This window comes from Microtus oregoni, unplaced genomic scaffold (assembly GCF_018167655.1).
Source record: "Microtus oregoni isolate MIOR12 unplaced genomic scaffold, Mior012 000038F_ref0000394, whole genome shotgun sequence".
NCBI lineage: Eukaryota > Metazoa > Chordata > Mammalia > Rodentia > Cricetidae > Microtus > Microtus oregoni.
In genome coordinates, this window is record NW_024543097.1 from 11,006,245 (window position 1) to 11,029,641 (window position 23,397).

Below are 23,397 nucleotides of genomic sequence, written 5' to 3' on the forward strand. Positions count from 1 at the left end.
TCATTCCTATACTCAGGGATTTTTCTGGGCATAAACACGCAGATCTTGTCTTGGCTGTGTATGCCAAGTGAGTTAGTTAACTGCCAAGTCACACCTTCAGCCTTTCAGTTTGAAATAGGTCTCACTAAGTTGTCCTTGCTGACTGACCTTGAACTTCATAGCCAAGACAGACCTTTGGTAATTTTCCTGCCTCAGCAATCTGTTGAGTGTCTGTAATTACAGGTCTATACCACTAGACCAAGTCAGAGATGTATCTTTTGTTGTTGCTGCTCGTGTGGGTGTTTGCTTTTTTTAAAATATAAATATGATTATACTACATTAATCTACAACTGGTTCTTTTCATTTAAGGATAGTTGCTAGTCAACTTTATTAGAATGTGTAAAACTAGAGTGGAAAGCTTTTGAAGTTACAAGTTGTTAGCTATCATCAACATGTGCTTAGAGTTTTGGGTTGACAACTTTACCCATTGATAGATCCTTTAGTTTATAAGAAAGTCAACAAGCCATTTTCTTAAATAATTTAACTGTCATGATTATAAAATCTATTCAGCACATTTTTTTGAGTTCCAGTGTGTAGCAGGATGTCTTGTAAGTAGTTTGATGCTGAATAAAGTAGAGTTCTTACTCTTGAGGAGTCTATGTTTTAGAAATAGCCAAATGGAAACATTGTTGGTAAGACACTGTACTTAAAATTCCCAAAGCAAACCTTTGATTTTCTGTTTCAGAAAGGATGCTGATGCTATAGAGCTCTAGCTGTGTTTTCTTGCAAGACAGTGAAAAATTACATTTCATAGATTTTTTTTCTCTTCTTAGAGCAGGTGTTTAAGTACTTGTATGTTTTCAAAAGTAATTGCTTAAGAACCCATTTTTTTTTCACCCAGTGGTTATAAAATTGGTAGGGTGAGGGTAGAGGCCTTTGGCTTTTGATGTACAGGCTAAATCAAGAATAAAAAGATGTGAATTGGCCTGGAAAGATGGCCTAGTGGTTGAGAGTACTTGGCTCACAACCACTTGTAACTCCAGCTCCAGGGCCTGATGCTTCTGGAATCCAAGGGTACTTGGAATCATGCACAAGCCTCCCCTTCACCACAGTTTAAAATAATAAAAGTGTTAAAAAAAAGATGTGAATAATAGCATAGCATAATTTTGACACATCTTTTTCTAACTGCTTTTGTTTCCTACAGAGCTTTGACTTATTTCTCATAGTTAAATAATCTGTGAATTGAATAGTGCCTTATATCAGGAAAGAACGCTAGTGTTTTTAGTCAGGGCTGTGAATGCCAGCCTCCAGCGTATTTTCATCTTGATTTTAATATTCTACAGCATGCCCAGAAAAAAAAATCATTGTATTCCATCAAATTATTCATTAAGGAAACGTACATGTATTTGATATTCCATTATCATTTTAGACCTTATTTTATGAATTGGAAGAAAGGAAAAGCATTTCTCACATTGGCTTGTTACCATCATATTTGACTTGTTTTTTTTTTTCTTTTTCTTTTCTTTACTTTTGTTTTTTAACAAGGGTGTAGCCCTGGCAGTCCCAGAACTTGCTCTGTAGCCTAGGCTGGCTTCTCCTGCCTCTGCCTCCCAAGTACTGGGATTAAAGGCCCCACTGCCTGGCAATTTTTAGATTATTAGGTTAAGACAGTATTCCCTGTGTTCTAAGAAATAGTTATGTTATTATTAAGGACTTTGCAAGAATGCAAAAATCACTTAGAACTGCTTTTCCCTTTGTATCTTCCTGTTTTGAGATTGTACTTTAATTACAACATTTCTCCCTTCCCTTTCCTCCCTCCAGACCCTCCTATATACCCTACCTGCTGTTCTTCAAAGTCATGGGCTCTTTCTTCAGCAGTTAATGCATAGCATATGAATATATGTTTTAATATATACATATGTATGTATGTATGTACTCCAAAATATACCCATCGAGTCTATATAATGTTACCTGTATATGTTTTCATGGCTAACTCTTTTTCACTGAATAACCGATTTATGTGCCTGGGGAAGGCCATCTCTTCTGCTTCCAGCTTTACCCAGTCACCTCTAGTTCTTTGTATAGGGTTGATACCTTGTGTGCTGATCTCCTTCCAGTTGGGAATGTTCGTTGGTATTCTCGTTTGCACACAGATGTGTATAGCTTCCCATGTCAGGAAACACAGTCTCACAGCAAATCCCTGACTAGACTTTCAGAATCATTCTGCCCCCACACTTCCTGGGCCTTGGTATGGGTGTATTTTGTAGATATATCCATTGGGACTGGGCTCCCCAACTCAACTTTGATAGATCATGGTTTCTTTCTTCTTCTCCATCTGTTGCAAAGAAAAATTTCCTTGATAAAAGTTAGAAACTATACTTATCTGTAAGCATAAGGACAAATATATATAGATTGTTATCAGGAGTTATGCTGGTTTACTAAATTAGTGGTTATAGATTCTTCTCCAGTAACCATGGTTTCACTAGTACTAATTAGTTAGCTAGGTTTCCAGTACCAGCTGTGGCTTCCTTCTTGTTATATGGATCTTTAAGTCCAATTAGATAGCAGTTGGTTACCTCCAAGGTATGTATTCCACTGCTGCACCCAGAGAGTTACTGTGCCATGCAGGTGGTTAATGTGGTTCACAGGTGATTGGGAACTTTTGTGAATTGTCTTCTTTATTACAGATTCCACACCAAGTCATCCATCACAAGCAACACCAACCCAGAAGAAGACGCCCAGTTCTTCATCTCGACAAAAAGATAAAATTAATAAAAGAAATGAACGTGGTGAAACGCCTTTACACATGGCTGCTATTCGAGGAGATGTGAAACAAGTCAAAGAATTAATAAGTTTAGGGGCAAATGTGAATGTGAAAGATTTTGCAGGTGAGACCTTAGTAATTCTGATACCCAGGAACTAAAATTGAAACATCCTGGCTATAATGTTAAAAGTGTATTTTATTCAAAGCTTGAAGTATATATAAAACTTTGATCTTTATTACATTTCCTTGTCAACAATTACTCAGATTTTTATGTATACAAATTACTGCTGTGTAATTATATAAATTAGTTTCTATTTTAGGTAATTTGAGCATATAATATTTTAATATGGTTAATTCACATAATTGTTTCAAGAATGCTTACTAACTTGAACACGAGGATCATAAGAGAGTGGTAATTATCTTTTCTTTTTTAAAAAATATACTTAATATCAATGATGAATTTGGGAAAGTGGGCCATGTGCCACAGCACGCACGTGTAGTCAGTTTCCTCTGCTTTCCAGCGTTGCTCAGTCTTCTCGCCAGCCTTGGTTGGTTTTAATTATGCAGGTCGCATAACTCTTATTACTCTTAAGAATGCAAGCAGTCAGGGCTGGAGAGATAGCTCAGTGGTTAAAATCACTGACTTCTCTTCCAGAAGACCAAAGGTCAAGTCCCAGTACCCACATGGTAGCTCACAACTGTCTGTAATTCCAGTTCCAGGGGACCGACCATACACCCATGATAAAACACCAGTGCACATAAAGTAAAAATAAATAAATTTAAAAAAGAATGCAGGCAGTCAGAGCATGTAAAAATAATGAAACTCCTTAATTGCACATATCTCACTTCTGTGCCTTTGGCTACAGTCAGATGTAACTTCACATATTATTCTCTTTTTGCCTTCCCCTACACTTTTCTCTTCCACAAAATTATTAGCTACTTGGAAAAATATCCTTTCAGTTTATTTTTATGATCACACATAAATATTAACATTACACAATTATACATAGTCTTTAGAAAGCATGAAATAATTCTGTGTCTATAATTCTGCAATTTACCTATAATGTTTGGCTTGTGTGTGTCTGTTTCATTTTTAATAGCTTCAGATTTTATAGTGTGCCCTTCTTTGTTTCTTTGTTTGTTTTGCTTTGTTTGAGACAGGGTTTTTCTATGTAGCCATGGCTGTTCTTGAGTATGCTATGTAGACTAGGAGGCCTCAGTCTCACAGATGTGCATGTGCCTCTGCCTTCTGAATTAAAGGTATGTGCCACCATGCCTGGCTTTTCTTAAGCAGTACTGTAGTGAACACTCTTAGAAATGTATTTGTACATAGTCATGAAGTATTTTAGTCGAATTGAAATTACTTATATTAAAGGAAATGCATATTATATATTATTTTAAATAATGGCAGCTTATCTACCAAAAATTATGTATCCATCAGTTTATATCTTCAAGTGTATATGAAAGCCAAGCAAAATGTCATACAGCTGTAAATCCCAGCAATTAAGGATGCCAAGGAAGGAAGATTGCAAATGTGAGGCTAGTCTTGGCTGCATAGAGATTTTAAAGTCAGACCCGCTCTCAACAACAGAAAAGTACATGAAGTAGCCCTTTCTTCACATCTTCATTAGAAATGGGTATATTATCACACGTATCCAGCACTTTGGAGGTGGAGGTAGAAGAACTTCTGAAGAAGAGGAGATAGGGAGGGAGGGAGGGAGAACTACAGAGAAGAGGGAAAGGAGAAAAGGAGGGAATGGCACACTGGTCCATTCCAGGGGAATGATACTTTTTATTATCTACCCATATCATACTTTACTATTCATCTAAAATTTCACATTTACAAATTTATTTTAAAACAATCTGAGACATGTATAAAAATCAAGTAAGGGATAATGTTGAAGCATTTTTTTTTCTAAATTAAAAACTAGCAGTCAGCCACTTCCCCAGGATGGGAACTTGTAAAAATAAATAACAGTTTATCCAGTCAGTTGAGTACTGTGTCCTGCCCAGGTATATAGTTTGTACCTGTAGCTCCAGTGCTCAGGAGGACCCTGAGATGACTGAAGCCTTCCTGGGCTGCTGAGGGAGATGAAATCTGGAAAGAATCAAAGCAACAGTATGTTCTAGAAAAACGTAGCAATAAAAGGAAACACCACAGAGCCAGGTAGTAGTAGTGTACACCTTTAATCCCATCACCCAGGAGACAGGCAAGTAGATCTCTGTGAGTTTGAGGCCAGCTGGTCAACAGAGTAAGTTCCAGGACAGCCAGAAGAGAAAACCTGTCTTGAACCCGCCCCCCCCCCAAAAAAAAGACCAATAAAAAAAAAACCACCAACAACAAAAAGCCACCACTTGAGAGAAAGGATTAAACGTCTATTGCAAGCTTTCTTGTCAGACTGTCTTTGGACCACTAGCCTGCAAATAATGATGCAAGCACTTACTATTAACAATGAAAGCTTGGCCTTAGCTTATGCTTTTCTCTAACTAACTCTTATAACTTAATTAACCCTTTTTTTTTGTGTAAATCTATGTTCTGCCATGTGGCTTAGTTACCTCTTCTTAGTACGGCATATCCAACTCATTCTGAGTCTGCTGATATAATCCAACCTAGATTCCTCCTCCTAGTTTCTCTCTCTCTGCCTGGAAGTCCTGCCTGTTCTCTCCTGCCTAGCTGTGGTCATTTAGTTAGCTCTTTATTAAACCAATCAGAAGGTGCCTGAGGCAGAGACACATCTCTACAGTGTAAAGAAATATTCCTCACTCTATGAATCTGCCATATAGATTTTTTAAGGCTCACATATATTTATATAATTAAATATTAGAATTATTTTGAATGTATAATTTTTAATTCTACTTTATGCTGACATCATATTGTTAATTTGATTGGTAAGACAGAATTAGCTACATTTATTTTTATTTTTTAGCCTATGTGTGTGGTCTACTTGTGTTTGTGTCTGTTGTGTACAGATGTGTAGAGGCTAGAATTGACTTCAGATGTCTTGAATTGCTCTTAACACTATTTATTTAAGACAGTCTCTTACAGAACCTGGAGCTTATTGATTTTTCTAGCTGTCTGGCCAATGAGATTCAGAGATTCATTTGTTTCTATGCACTTAGGTCCTGGGTGTTGGGGTGATTTTCATGCGGATGCTGGGGATCTGAACTGATGCTTACTTTCTAACTCTTAAAAAGATATTAGCTAAGCCGGGCGATGGTGGCACACGCCTTTAATCCCAGCACTCGGGAGGCAGAGGCAGGCGGATCTCTGTGAGTTCGAGACCAGCCTGGTCTACAGAGCTAGTTCCAAGACAGGCTCCAAAGCCACAGAGAAACCCTGTCTCAAAAAACCAAAAAAAAAAAAAATTAGCTAAAAGATGGATAATATAAAAATGTTGAAAGTCACAAATAAAAGAAAATATTCCTCAACAAATATTCATTCTTGTTTATGAATATGGGGAAGCTAGTAAGAATTACATGAGATTTTAAATATTTTTATAATTGAGTGATAGGATTATTATAGAATTACAGTGCTGTTTGTGTTTTTTAATGTTTTCTAGTATTTGATTAGTGAACATGTTTAATTATGAAAACAAAGTGACAGATCTATTTTTCTTAAAAGCAGTATTAAGTCTAGAAAAGATATGAGCATAATAGAGCGTAAAACACAAAGGTTTTTAACTGATTCTTACCAAAGTTAACTCATTTTACCTCTTTTAAAAATATTTTTATAGTTTTGATGATTATGAATTAAACCAAATTAAAACTGAATAAAATTAGTATTTTATATAATAATTTAGTTGCATTGAAACAGATATTTCCTCAAATAAACCTTCTGCAAAATTGATGATGTTCTTGATTATTTTAAATAGTTTCTTCCTCTTTCCCTTTTCTTTCCATATCATGTTCAATTTAGAATTGATATGCAATATATAGATATGAATATAAAAAGCATATGTTTTGAACTCTTGATAATTTATATTCTTACTTTAGGTTGGACACCTTTGCATGAAGCGTGCAATGTTGGATATTATGATGTCGCTAAAATACTTATAGCAGCGGGAGCAGATGTTAATACACAAGGCTTAGATGATGACACCCCCCTCCATGATTCTGCCAGCAGTGGGCATAGAGATGTGAGTATGGAGAAGAAGTCACTGGGGTGTGTTCTCACAGAACAAAGGCTACCAGGAGTAATTGAGTACACTTCTCAGTGTCTGATTGTGAATTTCATTCATTGTTTGATCACCTTATCCTTTTTTCTTTTCTTTTTTTTTCTATTTTTTAACTTCTTATTTGTACATAATTTGATTTAGTATTATTTTTTTTTCATAAAATAAGCCATGTTCAGCCAGGCATAGTGGTGCACACCTTTAGTCCTAGCACTTGAGGGCAGAGACTGGTAGATCTTTTTGAGTTTGAGGTCATCCTGGTTTCCATAGTGAGTAGACTAAAGAGGGTCACAGAGTGAAACTCAAAGAACTCCCCCAAATAAATAAAATGGGATTTAATAGATAATAAGTTAAACAATTTGGTAAACATTTTCTTCTATCAGATAAATACTTTTTAATACTTTCTTTAAATACATTTAATATTTTGGTCTGTCAGATAACTAGATGGAGTAGGGTTGGGACACACACAGCAAAAGTAGTGCTGTGTTACTCGTCTTTTTTTTTTTTATTGCGAAAAGAAGAAAAAAAACATAAACAAAAAACAAGTTTCCACCTCCTCCCAGCCTCCCATTTCCCTTCCCCTCCTCCCACCCTTCTCCCCCTCCTCCCACCCTTCTCCCCCTCCCCCCACTCCTCTCCCCCTCCCTCTCGCTACTCGTCTTTTTTTTTTGTTTTTTTTTATTGCGAAAAGAAGAAAAAAAAACATAAACAAAAAACAAGTTTCCACCTCCTCCCAGCCTCCCATTTCCCTTCCCCTCCTCCCACCCTTCTCCCCCTCCTCCCACCCTTCTCCCCCTCCCCCCACTCCTCTCCCCCTCCCTCTCCAGTCCACAGAGCAGTCCGGGTTCCCTGCCCTGTGTTAAGTCCTAGGTCCTCTCCGTCCATATCTAGGAAGGTGAACATCCAAACTGGCTAGGCTCCCACAAAGCCAGCACATTAAGTAGGATCAAAACCCCCTGCCATTGTCCTTGGTGTCTCATCAGCCCTCATTGTTCGCCATGTTCAGAGAGTCCGGTTTTATCCCATGCTTTTTCGGTCACAGTCCAGCTGGCCTTGGTGAGCTCCCCGTAGATCAGCTCCTCTGTCTCAGTGGGTGGATGCACGCCTCGTGGTCCCGAATTCTTTGCTCATGTTCTCCCTCCTTCTGCTCCTCCTTGGGACCTTGGGAGCTCAGTCCAGTGCTCCTGTGTGGGTCACTGTCTCGATCTCTATCCATCACCAGATGAAGAGTCTATGATGATATGCAAGATATTCGTCAGTATTGCTCTAGGATAGGGTCATTTCAGGTTCCCAATCCTCAGCTGCCCAAGGAACTAACTGGGAACCTCATCTTGGGCACTAGGGAGCCCCTCTAGGGTCAAGTTGCTTGCCCACCCTAAAGTGGCTCCCTTAACTAAGAATTGTGGTTCCGTGCTCTCCTATCCACCTTTCCTTTATCCCTATTCTCCCGTTTCCCAGGTCCCCCCTCCTTCCCTTCTACCTTTTCTCTCCCCATCTCCCCTTACCCCCATCCCACCCCCCCCCCCAAGATCCCAATTTCTCCCCGGAAATTTGGTCTACTTCCCTTAGCGAAAAGGACAACTATATGTTTTTCCTTCGGTTCACCTTCTTCCTTAGCTTCTTTAGGTTCACCTATTGTAGACTCCGTGGTCCTTATTTATGGCTAGAAACCAATTATGAGTGAGTACATCCCATATTCATCTTTTTGGGTCTGGGACACCTCACTCAGGATAGTGTTTTCTATTTCCATCCATTTGCATGCAAAATTCGAGAACTCATTGTTTTTTACCGCAGCGTAGTACTCTAGCGTGTATATATTCCATACTTTGTTCATCCATTCTTCCATTGAAGGGCATCTAGGTTGTTTCCAGGTTCTGGCTATTACAAATAATACTGCTATGAACATAGTTGAACAAATGCTTTTGTCATTTGATAGAGCATCTCTTGGGTATATTCCCAAGAGTGGTATTGCTGGGTCCAGGGGTAAGTTGATCCCGAATTTCCTGAGAAACCGAAACACTGACTTCCACAGTGGTTGCACAAGATTGCATTCCCACCAGCAATGGATGAGGGTACCCGTTCTTCCACAGCCTCTCCAGCAAAGGTTATCCTTGGTGTTTTTGAGTTTAGCCATTCTGACAGGTGTAAGATGATATCTCAAAGTTGTTTTGATTTGCATTTCCCTGATTGCTAAGGAAGTTGAGCACGACCTTAAGTGTCTTTTAGCCATTTGAACTTCTTCTGTTGAGAATTCTCTGTTCAGTTCAGTGCCCCATTTTTTAATTGGGTTAATTAGCATTTTAAAGTCTAGTTTCTTGAGTTCTCTATATATTTTGGAGATCAGACCTTTGTCTGTTGCGGGGTTGGTGAAGATCTTCTCCCAGTCAGTAGGTTGCCTTTGTGTCTTAGTGACAGTGTCCTTTGCTTTACAGAAGCTTCTCAGTTTAAGTAGGTCCCATTTATTCAATGTTGCCCTTAATGTCTGTGCTTCTGGGGTTATACATAGGAAGCGATCTCCTGTGCCCATCTGTTGTAGGGTATTTCCCACTTTCTCTTCTGTCAGGTTCAGTGTGTTCGGACTGATATTGAGGTCTTTAATCCATTTGGACTTGAGTTTTGTGCACGGTGAGAGATATGGGTCTATTTTCATTCTTCTACAGGTTGACATCCAGTTGTGCCAGCACCATTTGTTGAAGATGCTTTCTTTCTTCCATTGCATACTTTTAGCTCCTTTATCGAAAATGAGGTGTTCATAGGTTTGTGGGATAAAATCCGGGTCTTCTATACGATTCCATTGGTCGACTTCTCTGTTTTTATGCCAGTACCACACTGTTTTAATTACTGTAGCTCTGTAATAGAGTTTGAAGTCAGGGATGGTAATGCCTCCAGAAGATCCTTTATTGTATAGGATTGTTTTGGCTATCCTGGGTTTTTTGTTTTTCCATATAAAGTTGATTATTGTCTTCTCCAGATCTGTGAAGAATTTTGATGGGATCTTGATGGGGATTGCATTGAATCTATAAATTGCCTTTGGTAGAATTGCCATTTTTACTATGTTGATCCTCCCAATCCAAGAGCAAGGGAGGTCCATCCATTTTTTGGTATCCTCTTCAATTTCTTTCTTCAATGCCTTAAAGTTCTTGTCAAATAGATCTTTCACTTCCTTGGTTAGATTTACCCCCAGATATTTTATGCTGTTTGTGGCTATCGTGAATGGTGAAGCTTCTCTGATTTCCCTCTCTGCTTCCCTATCCTTTGTGTATAAGAGGGCAACTGATTTTTTGGAGTTGATCTTGTATCCTGCCACATTACTAAAGCTGTTTATCAGCTGTATAAGTTCTTTGGTGGAGTTTTGGGGGTCGCTTATGTACACTATCATATCATCTGCAAATAACGAAAGTTTAACTTCTTCCTTTCCAATTCGAATCCCCTTGATCCCATTATGTTGTCTTATTGCTATTGCTAGAACTTCAAGCACTATATTGAAGAGGTATGGTGAGAGTGGACAGCCTTGCCGTGTTCCTGAGTTAAGCGGGATGGCTTTGAGTTTCTCTCCGTTTAATTTGATGTTAGCTGTCGGCTTGCTGTATATAGCTTTTATTATATTTAGGTATGACCCTTGTATCCCTAATCTCTCCAAGACTTTTAACATAAATGGATGTTGAATTTTGTCAAATGCTTTTTCAGCATCTAATGAAATGATCATATTGTTTTTTTCTTTCAGTTTATTTATATGCTGGATTACATTGATAGATTTTCGTATGTTGAACCAGCCCTGCATCTGAGGAATGAAGCCTACTTGATCATAATGGATAATTTTTCGGATGTGTTCTTGGATTCGATTTGCCAGTATTTTGTTGAGGATTTTTGCGTCGATATTCATGAGTGAGATTGGCCTGTAGTTCTCTTTCCTGGTTGAGTCTTTGATTGGTTTTGGTATCAGAGTAATTGTGGCTTCATAAAAGGAATTTGGTAATGACCCTTCTGATTCTGTATTGTGGAATACATTAAGGAGTATAGGTATTAGGTCTTCTTGGAAGTTCTGGTAGAATTCTGCATTGAAACCATCTGGTCCTGGGCTTTTTTTGGTAGGGAGGTTTTTGATAACAGCTTCTAATTCTTCGCGACTTACAGGTCTGTTTAGATTGTTCACCTGGTCCTGGTTTAGTTTTGGTAAATGGTATTTATCTAAAAAAGTGTCCATTTCTTTTACATTTTCCAGTTTTGTGGCATATAGGCTTTTGTAGTAAGATCTAATGACTCTCTGAATTTCCTCTGTGTCTGTGGTTATGTCCCCCTTTTCATTTCTGATCTTATTAATTTGCGTGTTCTCTCTCTTTCGTTTGATTAGTTTGGATAGGGGTTTATCTATCTTGTTGATTTTCTCCAGGAACCAGCTTTTTGTTTCATTGATTCTTTGGATTGTTTTCTGTGTTTCTATTTTGTTGATTTCAGCCCTCAATTTGATTATTTCCAGTCTTCTACTCCTCCTAGGTGAGTCTGCTTCTTTTTTTTCTAGAGCTTTCAAGTGGGCTGTTAAGTCTCCAATATGTGCTTTCTCTGTTTTCTTTAGGTGGGCACTTAGTGCTATGAACTTTCCTCTCAGGACTGCTTTCATAGTGTCCCATAAGTTCGAGTATGTTGTTTCTTTATTTTCATTGAATTCAAGGAAGACTTTAATTTCTTTCTTTATTTCTTCCTTAATCCAGGTATGGTTCAGTAGATGACTGTTCAGTTTCCATGAGTTTGTAGGCTTTCTGGGGGTAGCATTGTTGTTGAATTCTAACTTTAATCCATGGTGATCTGATAAGACACAGGTGGTTACTAATATTTTTTTGTAACTGTGTAAGTTCGCTTTGTTACCAAGTATGTGGTCAATTTTCGAGAAGGTTCCATGAGCTGCAGAGAAGAAGGTATATTCTTTCCTCTTTGGGTGGAATAATCTATAGATGTCTGTTAAGTCCATTTGCTTCATTACCTCCATTAATTCTCTAATTTCTCTGTTAGGTTTCTGTCTGATTGACCTGTCCATTGGTGAGAGAGGAGTGTTGAAGTCTCCTGCTATTAGTGTGTGCGGTTTGATGGCTGCCTTGAGTTTTAGTAATGTTTCTTTTACGTACATGGGTGCTTTTATATTAGGGGCATAGATATTCAGGATTGAGACTTCTTCCTGATGAATTGTTCCTGTTATGAGTATAAAATGTCCCTCTCCATCTCTTCTGATTGATTTAAGTTTGAAGTCAACTTTGTTAGAAATTAGTATGGCCACACCTGCTTGTTTCTTAGGTCCATTTGCTTGATAAGCCTTTTCCCAGCCCTTTACTCTGAGTAGGTGCCTGTCTTTGTGGTTGAGGTGTGTTTCTTGTAGACAGCAGAATGTTGGATCCTGTTTTCTTATCCAATCTCTTAGCCTGTGCCTTTTTATAGGTGAGTTGAGCCCATTGATATTAAGTGATATTAATGACCAGTGGTTGTTAACTCCGTTCACTTTTTAAGTAGTAGGGTTTGTGTGTTTTCCTTCTTTGATTTGCGCTGGTGAAGAGTCTCTAGATGTCTGAGTTATTGTGGTCATTGTTGGACTCCTTGGTTAGTGATTTTCCTTCTATTATTTTCTGTAAGGCTGGATTTGTAGCTACGTATTGTTTAAATTTGTTTTTATCCTGGAAAATTTTGTTTTCTCCATTTATAGTGAATGAAAGTTTGGCTGGATATAGTAGTCTGGGCTTGCATCCGTGGTCTCTTAGTTTTTGGAGAACATCTATCCAGGACCTTCTGGCTTTCATGGTTTCCATAGAGAAGTCAGGTGTAAGTCTGATAGGTTTACCTTTATAAGTAACTTGGCCTTTTTCCTTTGCGGCTCTTAATATTCTTTCTTTATTCTGTATATTTTGTGTTTTGATTATTATATGGCGAGGGGATGTTTTCTTTTGATCCAGCCTATTTGGTGTTCTGTATGCTTCTTGAACCTTCATAGGTACATCTGTCTTCAGGTTGGGAAAGTTTTCTTCTATAATTTTATTAAGTATATTTTCTGTACCGTTGAGCTGCACTTCTTCTCCTTCTTCTACTCCAATTATTCTTAGGTTTGGTCTTTTTATTGTGTCCCATATTTCCTGAATGTTTTGTGATGAGAGTTTGTTGGACTTGCTGTTTTCTTTGATCAGAGTGTTTATTTTCTCTATGTTATCCTCAGAATCTGAGATTCTTTCTTCTATCTCTTGTATTCTGCTGGTTATACTTGATTCTGTAGTCTCTATTCGTTTACCTAGATTTTCCATGTCCAGCCGGCCCTCTGTTTGTGTTTTCTTCTTTGCCTCCATTTCAGTTTTCAAGTCATGAACTGTTTCCTTTATCTGCTTGATTGTTTTTCCTTGGTTTCCTAGGGTATCATTCACTGATTTACTCAATTCCTCGAACTTTCTATTATACTTCTCATCCATTTCTATAAGGGCGTTTTTTATATGCTGTTTAAGGGTGTCAATCACTTTCATGAAGTCAGTTTTTTCTACTTCTTCTTGATTAAGGTGTTCATGTCCCCCTGTTGTGGAGTCACTGGCTTCTGGTGGTTTCGTGTTGTTTTTCAGATTGTTGGGAGAATTCCTGCATTGGCGTCTGCCCATCTCTTCCTCCCAATACTCCCCTTTGGATCTTCTTTTATAGGATCAGGTCTTCTTGCCCACTGATGTACCTTCCCAGTGATGTCACTCCCCAGAGATATTTCTCCACAATGATGTTTCACTCGGTGCCCAGAACGAAACTCCACGCTGCTTGGTTAGCTCGCGAACAAAGGGCCCACCCTGCTCGCTGCGGGCAGGCTATGGGAACAAAGGAGCTACCGGCCACCCCTTTGTCCTCCATCCTCCCGGTTCAGATTCGGTCCCAGCGCCCTAGCAGGCTGGGCAGGGAGGCGCTATGCCCCAAAGGAGGGAGGGAGACAGGGGGTGTGGGGATCTGGATGTAAGCTGAGTGGGATAGGAAGAGAGAGGGGGTTTGGGCAGTATAGCCCCTGTAGGATGGCCAGGAAGTGTGGGCGGGCTGAGGTATGATCCCAGCTGCCGCAGCACTCACTCACCACAATGATGTTTCACTCGGTGCCCAGATCGAAACTCTGCGCTGCTTGGTTAGCTCGCAAACAAAGGGCCCACCCCGCTTGCTGCGGGCAGGCTATGGGAACAAAGGAGCTACCGGCCACCTCTATGTCCTCCCGGTTCAGATTCGGTCCCAGCGCCCTAGCAGGCTGGGCAGGGAGGCGCTATGCCCCAAAGGAGGGAGGGAGACAGGGGGTGTGGGGATCTGGATGTAAGCTGAGTGGGATAGCTCGTTACTCGTCTTTTTAAAAGTGTTTACAACTGACAAAAGATGAGTTCACTTTTGCTCTTAATGAAATAAGTTAGCCTCTCTTGTGAGTATCCATCTCCTCATAATACTTTTAAAAAGAGGTTTCTTCTTATTTTATTTTATTTAAAAGCTTTTTTAGTCAGGCAGTGGTGGCTCATGCGTTTAATCCCAGCATTCAGAAGGCAAAGGCAGATTTCTTTGAGTTCAAGACCAGCCAGGGCTACACACACAGAGAAACCCTGTATGGGGGTAGAGGGAGCTTTTAAAAAATATGTCTGGGTATTTTTGGTATTTTGCCTGTGTCTGTATACTATGTGTGTGCAGTGCCTGTGGGGGCCACAAGAGGGCATTTCAGCCCCTGGAACTGAATTGTCAGATGATTGTTGCCTTGTTGGTGTTGGAACCCAACCCAGATTGTCTGTGTGTCGAGGGCTTTTAATTGCTGCATTGTCTCTCCAGCCCTTAAAATTATACCTTTTAAAAGGGAATATTAAGAAGGAATAGAAGACACTGTACATGCAAGCAAACCTTGAAATTGAAAATGTTAATGAAAACTTCAGGGAGGAAAACTCTCAAGTTCCTTTTGTATTGCTGTACTTTATATATACAAAAATAATTTCTAGAAATGAAAAGTGCTGTTTTCTTCATTATTTTCTGTAAGATATTTTCCCATTTTTCTCATTAAAGACATTGTAATGTTGGCTGGTAAGATGGCTCAGTGAGTACACACACTGCATGAGTGAAATTATACCTCATGACTAAGACATATTTCTGTGACCCTGAGTTTCTAAATATGCTCATAGCTGCACAGTATTTACAAAAGTTGACATTTGAGCTCCTATACTTTAAGTATTCAATAATGTTTGCAGCCCTTCTAGAAGGGCCCTGCTGTGCTCTGTTGAAGACTGAGAGTTTAAAAATATACATACATGTATATTTCATTTGCATGCATATGAACACCATGTGTGTACAGGAACCTGCAAAGACAGAACGTGGTATACACATGTGGATAAGTTGTAAGCTACCGTTTTGGTGCTGGGAGCTGAACCCAGGTCCTCTCCAAGAGCAATAAGAGTTCTGAACCATTTCTTTAACTTTCACAGTTTAAGAAGTTTTGAGTACTGTTTTCTCCTTGCTCTTCTATTTGTGCTTAAGAAGGAAGAAAAGAAAAGCTGCTAAACATTTGTAACATGGAGGTCCTGCTTGTTGTTGGGGTTTCTGTCCCGCCCGATACCCCTCAACTATTTATCCCCAAAGAAAATCACACATAGGTCTCCATAAATTATAAGCTGATTGACCCATTAGCTCTAGCCTCTCAGTGGCTAACTCTCACATCTTGATTAACCCATTTTTCTGATCCATGTTAGCCATGTGGCTCAGTACCTTTTTCAGTGAGGCAGATCACATCCTGCTGCTTCTGTGGTCTGGGCAGGAGTGGGAGGAATCAACTTTCTCCTTCCCAGAATTCTCCTGTTCTCATTACATCATTTCTACTTCCTGTCTGGTTTTCCCGCCTATATTTCCTGCCTGGCCGATCAGCTTTTATTTATAACATGATTGACAGATTACAGACAATTCTTCCACACCAAACATTCTTATCCCTATATATCTGTATCATGTCCTATGAACTAAAGCTAAGAAATAAGAAAGTATTTTTCCATTCAGTAAAAATCATGTCTTCAAGGAGCATGTAAAACATTCTAAGGAGGGGGAAGTTGAAAAGAGCAGATCTATGAACAGGCCTAAGTGGTGAGGGTTGACGAATGTTGACATAGCTTACCAGTAATCTAATCAGTGCCCTGCCATTCGCAAGTGCATTGTGCCTTATTTACACATCTTTATGCTGCTTTATTCCTAGTTCTATTTTGGTAGCTATTACTATTTATTTAATTATTTATTTTTAAGACGGGCTTTCTTTATGTAGCCCTGACTGTCCTGGGCCTCACTCTGTAGACCAGGCTGGCCTTAAACTCACAGAGATCTGCCTGCCTGTCTCTGCCTCCCAACCAAGTACTGGAATGAAAGGTAGCTGCCACCACCACCACTCAACTTTATTTATTATTTTTTGGCTTATAATTTTTCTTTACCTTCTCATTTGTTGCCTGTTGTATTTTAAGCAATTTAAAGTTCATGTAACTTACTATTAATTAGAGTGTTTGTGTATGAGGTATCTGTAAAATGTTGGTTGTTTATGTTGGAAATTTTGTGGCATGTTTTTCATGCCCTTTACTTACATTGATTGCTTCCTGATGATCATAGAAACCTTTCAACAGGATCAAGAGTCTTTGTTTCCAGACCCTCTACATACCCCCGACTATCCTGGAACTCTCTATGTGGGACCAGGCTGTGAAACCATCCTCCACCTCCCCTAACCCATCTCTTCAGTTCCACTCCCCCCATTTAAAATTTAAGGAGAACATTTCTTTATAGATGATGAGGTCATCAGGTGGAGTGAGCTTAATGAAAGTAGTGAAGAAGGAGGAGGAGGATAATTTTTGAGTAGATACTAAAAGTCATGGATGTAGAATAGATGAAATAGCATTCAAATGAATATTGTGTTATCAAGACAGTGGCCGGAGAGATGGCTCAGCAGCTAAGACCACATACAGCTCTTCTGGTTGCCTGATTGAGTTCCCAGCACTCATATGACAGCTCACGACCCTGCGTCACTCCAGCCACTCCCAGGGAATTTGATGCCCTCTTCTGACCTCTTTGGGCACCAGGCAAGCAAATGGTACACAGACGAATGTAAACAAAACACTCATACACATAAAAGAAGAGGAAGAATAGAATGGTTTGAAATAAACGGCGGGACTAAATATTCCTACTGTTTAATGTTGCAGATAGTGAAACTGTTGCTTCGTCATGGTGGGAATCCATTTCAAGCTAATAAACATGGAGAGCGTCCAGTGGATGTAGCAGAGACAGAGGAGCTGGAGTTGCTGCTAAAAAGAGAGGTGCCTTTGTCTGGTGATGATGAAAGTTACACAGGTTTGTGTCTTTCTTGTTTTGACACAGTGTTTTGCTATTTAGCCCAGGCCAGCCTCAAACTTGAAATCTTCCTGTCCCATTCTACTGAGTGCTGGGATTACAGGTGTGTACCACCAAGCCCAGCTACAGTTTCAGCTCATGTGTATTCAGTCATGGTAATTTATAAAACATTCTGCACTGGTGTGTAGTACATAAAATGAGCATCTTAAAATAATGCTAGCTAGTTATTCAATGCTTATGTAATTGGCTGTGGTGATGTAGTTACTAACCTTTGTGTGCTGTATACAGCTTATGTGAATGCAGTCATAATACCATTCTTACCCTCTTTGTATTATTACTATGTAAGTTGCTGAACTAACCTTTTATTGCATCTAGTCTTACTGCAGAACATCTTGCCATGCATACCTCTCAACACTGCTGTTGTCATTCTCTCCCCCCCCCCATTTGGTATTATGTTGCTATTAACAATATATTTTAGCTTTTCTCAAGATTCTTGAGATAAGTCATCTTCACAATTTGTGCCTTTGTAAATTAGGTGATTGAGCCCTAATAAGAAATTTCTTTACAAATATAACTTTTATTTATTATTACTTGTTTTTTGTTTTGTTTGTCTGAGCAGGGTCTTACTTTGTGTATCTGGCTGACCTTGACCTCAGCGCTCTGCTCATCTCTGCCTCTTGAGTGCTAGGATTAAAGGCATCCACCACCATACCTGACTGCAAACTTAATTTCTAAAAACAGCAATCCAAAATAATTTTTGAGCTGGGGATAGGACCTACGGCCCTGTGCTTGTTAGGTAGCCCCTAGCCCCTCAGAGGAACATGTTACAAAATACTTGGCATATACTTAAGAGTTTAAAAAAATACAGTTTGTGGATTTTATGGAAAAAAAGTTTCCCATGTTGAAGGAAGTTTTCTGGGTTTAAATTGGATATTTCAGCCAAAACTCAATTAAAGAAAAAAGAAGTATGACAAATGACAATGCCTTGATAAATTCTCAATTCTTACAAGAAAACATGTGACTTTTACATTAAATTATATACAAGGGGTTAAATACCAAGGTGTAATTTTAGCCATTTACAGGAAGTAACAGTTTGAAAATAGTTTTAAGAAGGAAGTTTTATCTCTTACGTAATAGTTATTGTTCATGTGGAAGACTGACTATAAGAACGCACCTTCTGAGTATGGAATTGGTTGTCTTGGACAGAGGTAGTTGTACATGTACTCCATTGGCCAAGAAGTGCTGCCAGATTGTGGATAAGGTAATAAATGAGCCAAGGAATAAAGACCGCAGTGATCACTAACTACATAGCTATCTCAAAATGACTTGAAACTCATCAGTTGATTATAGAAGAGGTTATGATTACAATTTAAACATCAAACAAAAACTAAAACATTTGTGAAGAAGAGATGACAGCAGTAAGTGTAGTTAATTCAACAAGGAAGGGTACATTATGGGCTGGAGTGATGACTTATTGCATAAGAGCCACTGGCTGCTCTTACAGAACCTGGTTCTGTACCCAGCACCTCCCAACCAACTGTAATTCTAGTTCTAGGAGATCCAGCATCCTATTAGGGCTTCTATTGGCAGCAGGTACACATGGTGTACTTAAGTACATTTAGGTAAACACTCATACATAAAAGTAAGTGAATCAATTTTTTTTAAAAGGAGGATAGATTTAGTTATAAAATACATTTAAAAAATATACAATGTATTGTAAACATATTCACCTCAGTTCCTTAGGAATCTATCCCTCACTGTGTTACTACTCCTCCCAACTTCATAACCTTGCTTTATTTTTTAAAATAATTGACCGAGTCCAATTTGTGCTGCACAGGTATAGAGGCACATTTACTAATGGACATGTACTGATGCACACAACCTGGAGCTTGGGTGACCATAGGGCCACATCCATAATGAAAACTAACTCTTTTGTGGTCAGTTTTTTTCATTTCTCTTTAAGATTTATTTATTTCCTTTATGTATGAGTACTCTACCTTCATGTATACTTTTATGCCAGAAGAGGGCATTAGATCACATTATAGATGGTTGTAGCCACTATGTGGTTGCTGGGAATTGAACTCAGGACCTCTGGAATAGCAGCCAGTGCTCTTAATCACTGAGCCTTCTCTCTAGCCCCATGTTTAGTTTTTGTAATAATAGACAAACGTCCTTCCATATATACTATGTAACAGAATAGAAGTGGGTTTGTATTTACTCTATTAAGAATTTTAAAATAAGGGCTGGAGAGATGGCTCAGTGATTAAGAGCATTGGCTACACTTGTAAAGGACTCAGGTTCAATTCCCAGAAACCACATGGCAGCTCACAACTGTTTGTAATTCCAGTTCCAGGGGATCTGAAACCCATACACAGGCATATATGCAGGCAGAACACCAATGTACATAAAAATAAATAAATAAATCATTAAAAAATTTTAAAATAAGAAAAAATGTCTTCTGATCTGCTTGAATAAATAAACTATAAAGGATAATAGATTAAAAATTATACCTAAAGTATTTATTAATTTAAGATATATATATATACTCAATTACATATATACTACTGTAAAATAATGCTGTTTGAATAGAGGTTTTGGTAGATTGTGTCTCAGTGGGTTAAGTGCTTGTTACTTCTATAGACCTAAGTCTGGATCTCTATCTTCTACAGAAAATGCCAGGAAAGTGATATGGAGTGGGTGTAATCCTAGTGTGTGGGAGGAGTCAGAGAGGGAACTCTGAAGTAGACTGCCTAGCTAGAGTAGACAAATTGTCAAACCAGAATACAAGATGGGGAGTATTGAAGGAAGACATTCAACATCAACCCCTAGCACGAATATACATGCACATCATCATACAGATACACCCCATACATGTGCATACTGTATGAAGACATATCGTGTGAAGACACGCACACACACAAAAACAAATAAAAAAATGAGCTGTTTGGATTTTTTATTGTTGTTCTCATATGAAACTGTTTTAAAAATGGCTCAGCACATGGGTAAAGGTGCCTCCTGCCAAGCCTGCAACCTGATTTTAATTCCTGGAACCCACATGGTGAAAGGAGAGAAGCAACCTCCAAAAGTTAGCCTCTCACCTCTGTACATGCACTGTGGCAGTCACATAACCACATCCCTACACATAAACGTTGATTTCATCAGAAGGGTTGAAGAGCTGACCTAGCCATTAAAGGCTCACAGTCAAAGCATCGGTCTTCACGGTGCTAGAAATCAAGCTTAGGCTCTAGTGCACACAAGGAGGTCTGGCTGAGCACACCTCCAGCCTGTACTCACATAGGTTTGACACTGATATTTATCACCACCACAGTCACCTGTTAGTATCTAAATGTTGTCTGGCTTTCATTGACAGTATTAAGTATATCACACTCAGAAACCTTTGTGGGGGATCATTACCGCCCATTGCCGCTTGTCTTCTTTGTAAGCTAGCCTCTTATGATATGTTTTTAAAATTCTCATTTTTTTTTTATTTAGGACAGAGTATTATGTAGCCTGACCAGACCTCAAACTCACTATATAGTCAGAATTTGTGATGTTGCACTCATGGTCCTCTTTCCTCCACCTTCCAAGTACTGTGACTGCAGGTATATGCCGCCATACCTGGTTGTATTGGAGAACAAGCCCCCAGGCCTGTGAGAGTAAGCAAGCACTCTGCTAATTGAGTATACATCCTTAGCCCCCAAATTCTCAACATTTCATTATGAAAACTACTCAAGTGTATTAATTTTCAAGGAATTGTACATAGTAAGTACATATTTATTTATGTTTACAGCAAGTATTATACATAATAAATACCCTATACTCATCAACTATATGTCCCAATTGTTAACTTTTACTGTATTTCCTTTACATTGCCATATTATCATCCATTGCTTTATCTAGCCTGGGCTGACCTGGAACTCACTGTGTAGACCAAACTGATCTCAAACTCAGATATTCTCCTGCCTGTGCCTCCCACGTGCTAGGATTAAAGGTGTGCATTTCTATGTCCAGGGCACATCTTGTATTTTGACAGTTCATAATAAGATGCAGACAGCCCAGAATACTTGAGCATACATTTTGTTAACTGAAGTTTAACATTCGTTTATGATTTCTCTTGTTAATAATTGTGTTGGGAAATACATACATATATCATTTTTTGAGTTTTGAGAAATGGCTAGACCTATATAATCATAAATAGAGGAGGAAGAACAACTCATTAATATGCCAGAGAAATTGAGGGGTTTCTTGACTGGGTAACCCAAATGAACATCATCGAAGTAAGAAGAGATGCACAGCATGAGCCTCCAGATGTGAGTGCAGATGCACAGCGTGAGCCTCCAGCCGTGAGTGCAGATGCACAGCGTGAGCCTCCAGATGTGAGTGCAGATGCACAGCGTGAGCCTCCAGATGTGAGTGCAGATGCACAGCATGAGCCTCCAGATAAGTGTAGATTATCACCATCTGCACTTGGTATCATGAAGAATGTTCAGTGTTTTTTAAAATAAAGCCAATTTAATGTCATAAAGACTAAGAATTGACAGTATATGGGGCTAAATAGATGGCTCAGTGGTTAAGAGCACTGGCTGCTCTTGTAGAGAACCCAGGTTCAATTTCCAGCACCCACATGGCCTCTCACAGAAGTCTGTAATTCCAGTTCCAGGGGAGCTGATACCCTCACCTAGTTTCTGAGAGCACTGTGCCCCCCCCCAACTGCCCTCTCTCACAGACATACTTAAAAGTGCATAAAATTATTTTTAAAAAGGAATTGACAGTGTTAAAAGAGGCCAGCAAAAATAGCAGAACTATTTTAAAATTCGAAAGACATAATTAAAAAGTAGCACCTGTTCTAGGCTAGAACCTCTACTGAAGGAGAAAAGTGAATGTGGAGAGCATCACTAGATCATATAACAACTAATCTGTGTGATAGGGATGCGGCTGGCGACAGTGAGGCATGTAAGGAGAATTTTTATTTTTTTCACACACACACACACACACACACACACACACACACACACACACACAGGGTATGCATGGGAGTCAATGTCTACAGATGCCAGAAGGGGTTCTGATCCCTAGGAGCTGAAATTACAGACAGTTGTGAAGTGCCCAACATGGCTGCTGGGAAGCAAACTTTAGTACTCTGCAAGAATAGTATGTGCATTTAATGGCTAAGCTGTTTCTCCAGCATGAGTTTTTAAATCTTGAGAGCTATTCTTTTTTGGTTTTTCAAGACAGGTTTCTCTGTGTAGCCTCGAGTGTCCTGGAACTCGTACTGTAAACCAGGCTGGCCTCAAACTCAGAGTTTCTCCTGCCTCTGCCTCCCAAGTGCTGGAATTAAAGGCGTGCTCTACCACCGTCCGCTAAATAGGTTCTTTTTATTATTTTTAAAATTAGGTTTTCAAGACAGGGTTTCACTCTGTAACCTTGGCTGTCCTGGAACTCATTCTGTAGACCAGCCTGTAGAGAGTTTCACCTTCCTCTGCGTCTTTATTTTATTTTATTTTTTTAAACATCATTGTGTTTACAGTTGCACCTTTTTTTAAAAAAAACTTTATTTAACTTATTTCATGTGCATTGGTATAACGATGACAGATTCTCTGAAACTGGAGTTACAGACAGCTGCGAGCTGCCATGTGGGTGCTGGGAATTGAACCTGGGTCCTCTGGAAGAATAGTCAGTGCTCTTAACCACTGAGCTATCTCGCCAGTCCCCTTCCTCTGCCTCTTAGTGCTACGATTAAAGGTATGCACCACCACAACCCAGCTGAGATCTATTCTTAAGAAATACTGAAGTATTTATGAATAAAGGATTCTAGTGTCTGAAATTACTCTAACCTATACTTCAAGTATAAAAGTAGATGGATAGATAACAAAAAATAGTGGGTGTGAAGCAGGGGTGTACAATATTAATCATAGGCAAATCTAGTTAAAAGATACATAGTATTTAGTAATTTCAATTTTTTAAACTTTTGGACTTGGTAATTATTTTCAAGTAAAATTTAAAATATTTACCAATACAGGGTGAAAGATGGCTCTGTGGCTAAGAGCACATACTATTCTTGCAGAGGATCTGAGTTCAGTTCCCAGCACCCATGTCAGGTGGCTCAGAACGCCAGTAACTCCAGCTCCAGAGAGGATCCGATGCCTCTGGCCT

The 23,397-nt window shown here is 39.1% G+C and overlaps 1 protein-coding gene across 6 annotated transcripts in view; it reads left to right on the top strand.

The window, feature by feature from the left end:
- Nucleotides 1-23,397, top strand: part of Ankrd12 (ankyrin repeat domain 12) — a 117,000-nt gene that overhangs the window by 42,194 nt on the left and 51,409 nt on the right. For 4 of the 6 annotated variants that reach the window (XM_041631918.1, XM_041631917.1, XM_041631920.1 and 1 more), the window contains 3 exons: nt 2,667-2,867; nt 6,737-6,879; nt 17,097-17,244. The exons of 1 other annotated variant lie outside the window; for it this stretch is intronic. In XM_041631918.1, coding sequence (XP_041487852.1) covers nt 2,667-2,867; nt 6,737-6,879; nt 17,097-17,244 — 492 coding nt within the window. Of the gene's footprint in view, nt 1-2,666; nt 2,868-6,736; nt 6,880-17,096; nt 17,245-23,397 lie in introns of those variants that run through there. One more of the 6 variants, XM_041631921.1, reaches the window with a different exon arrangement.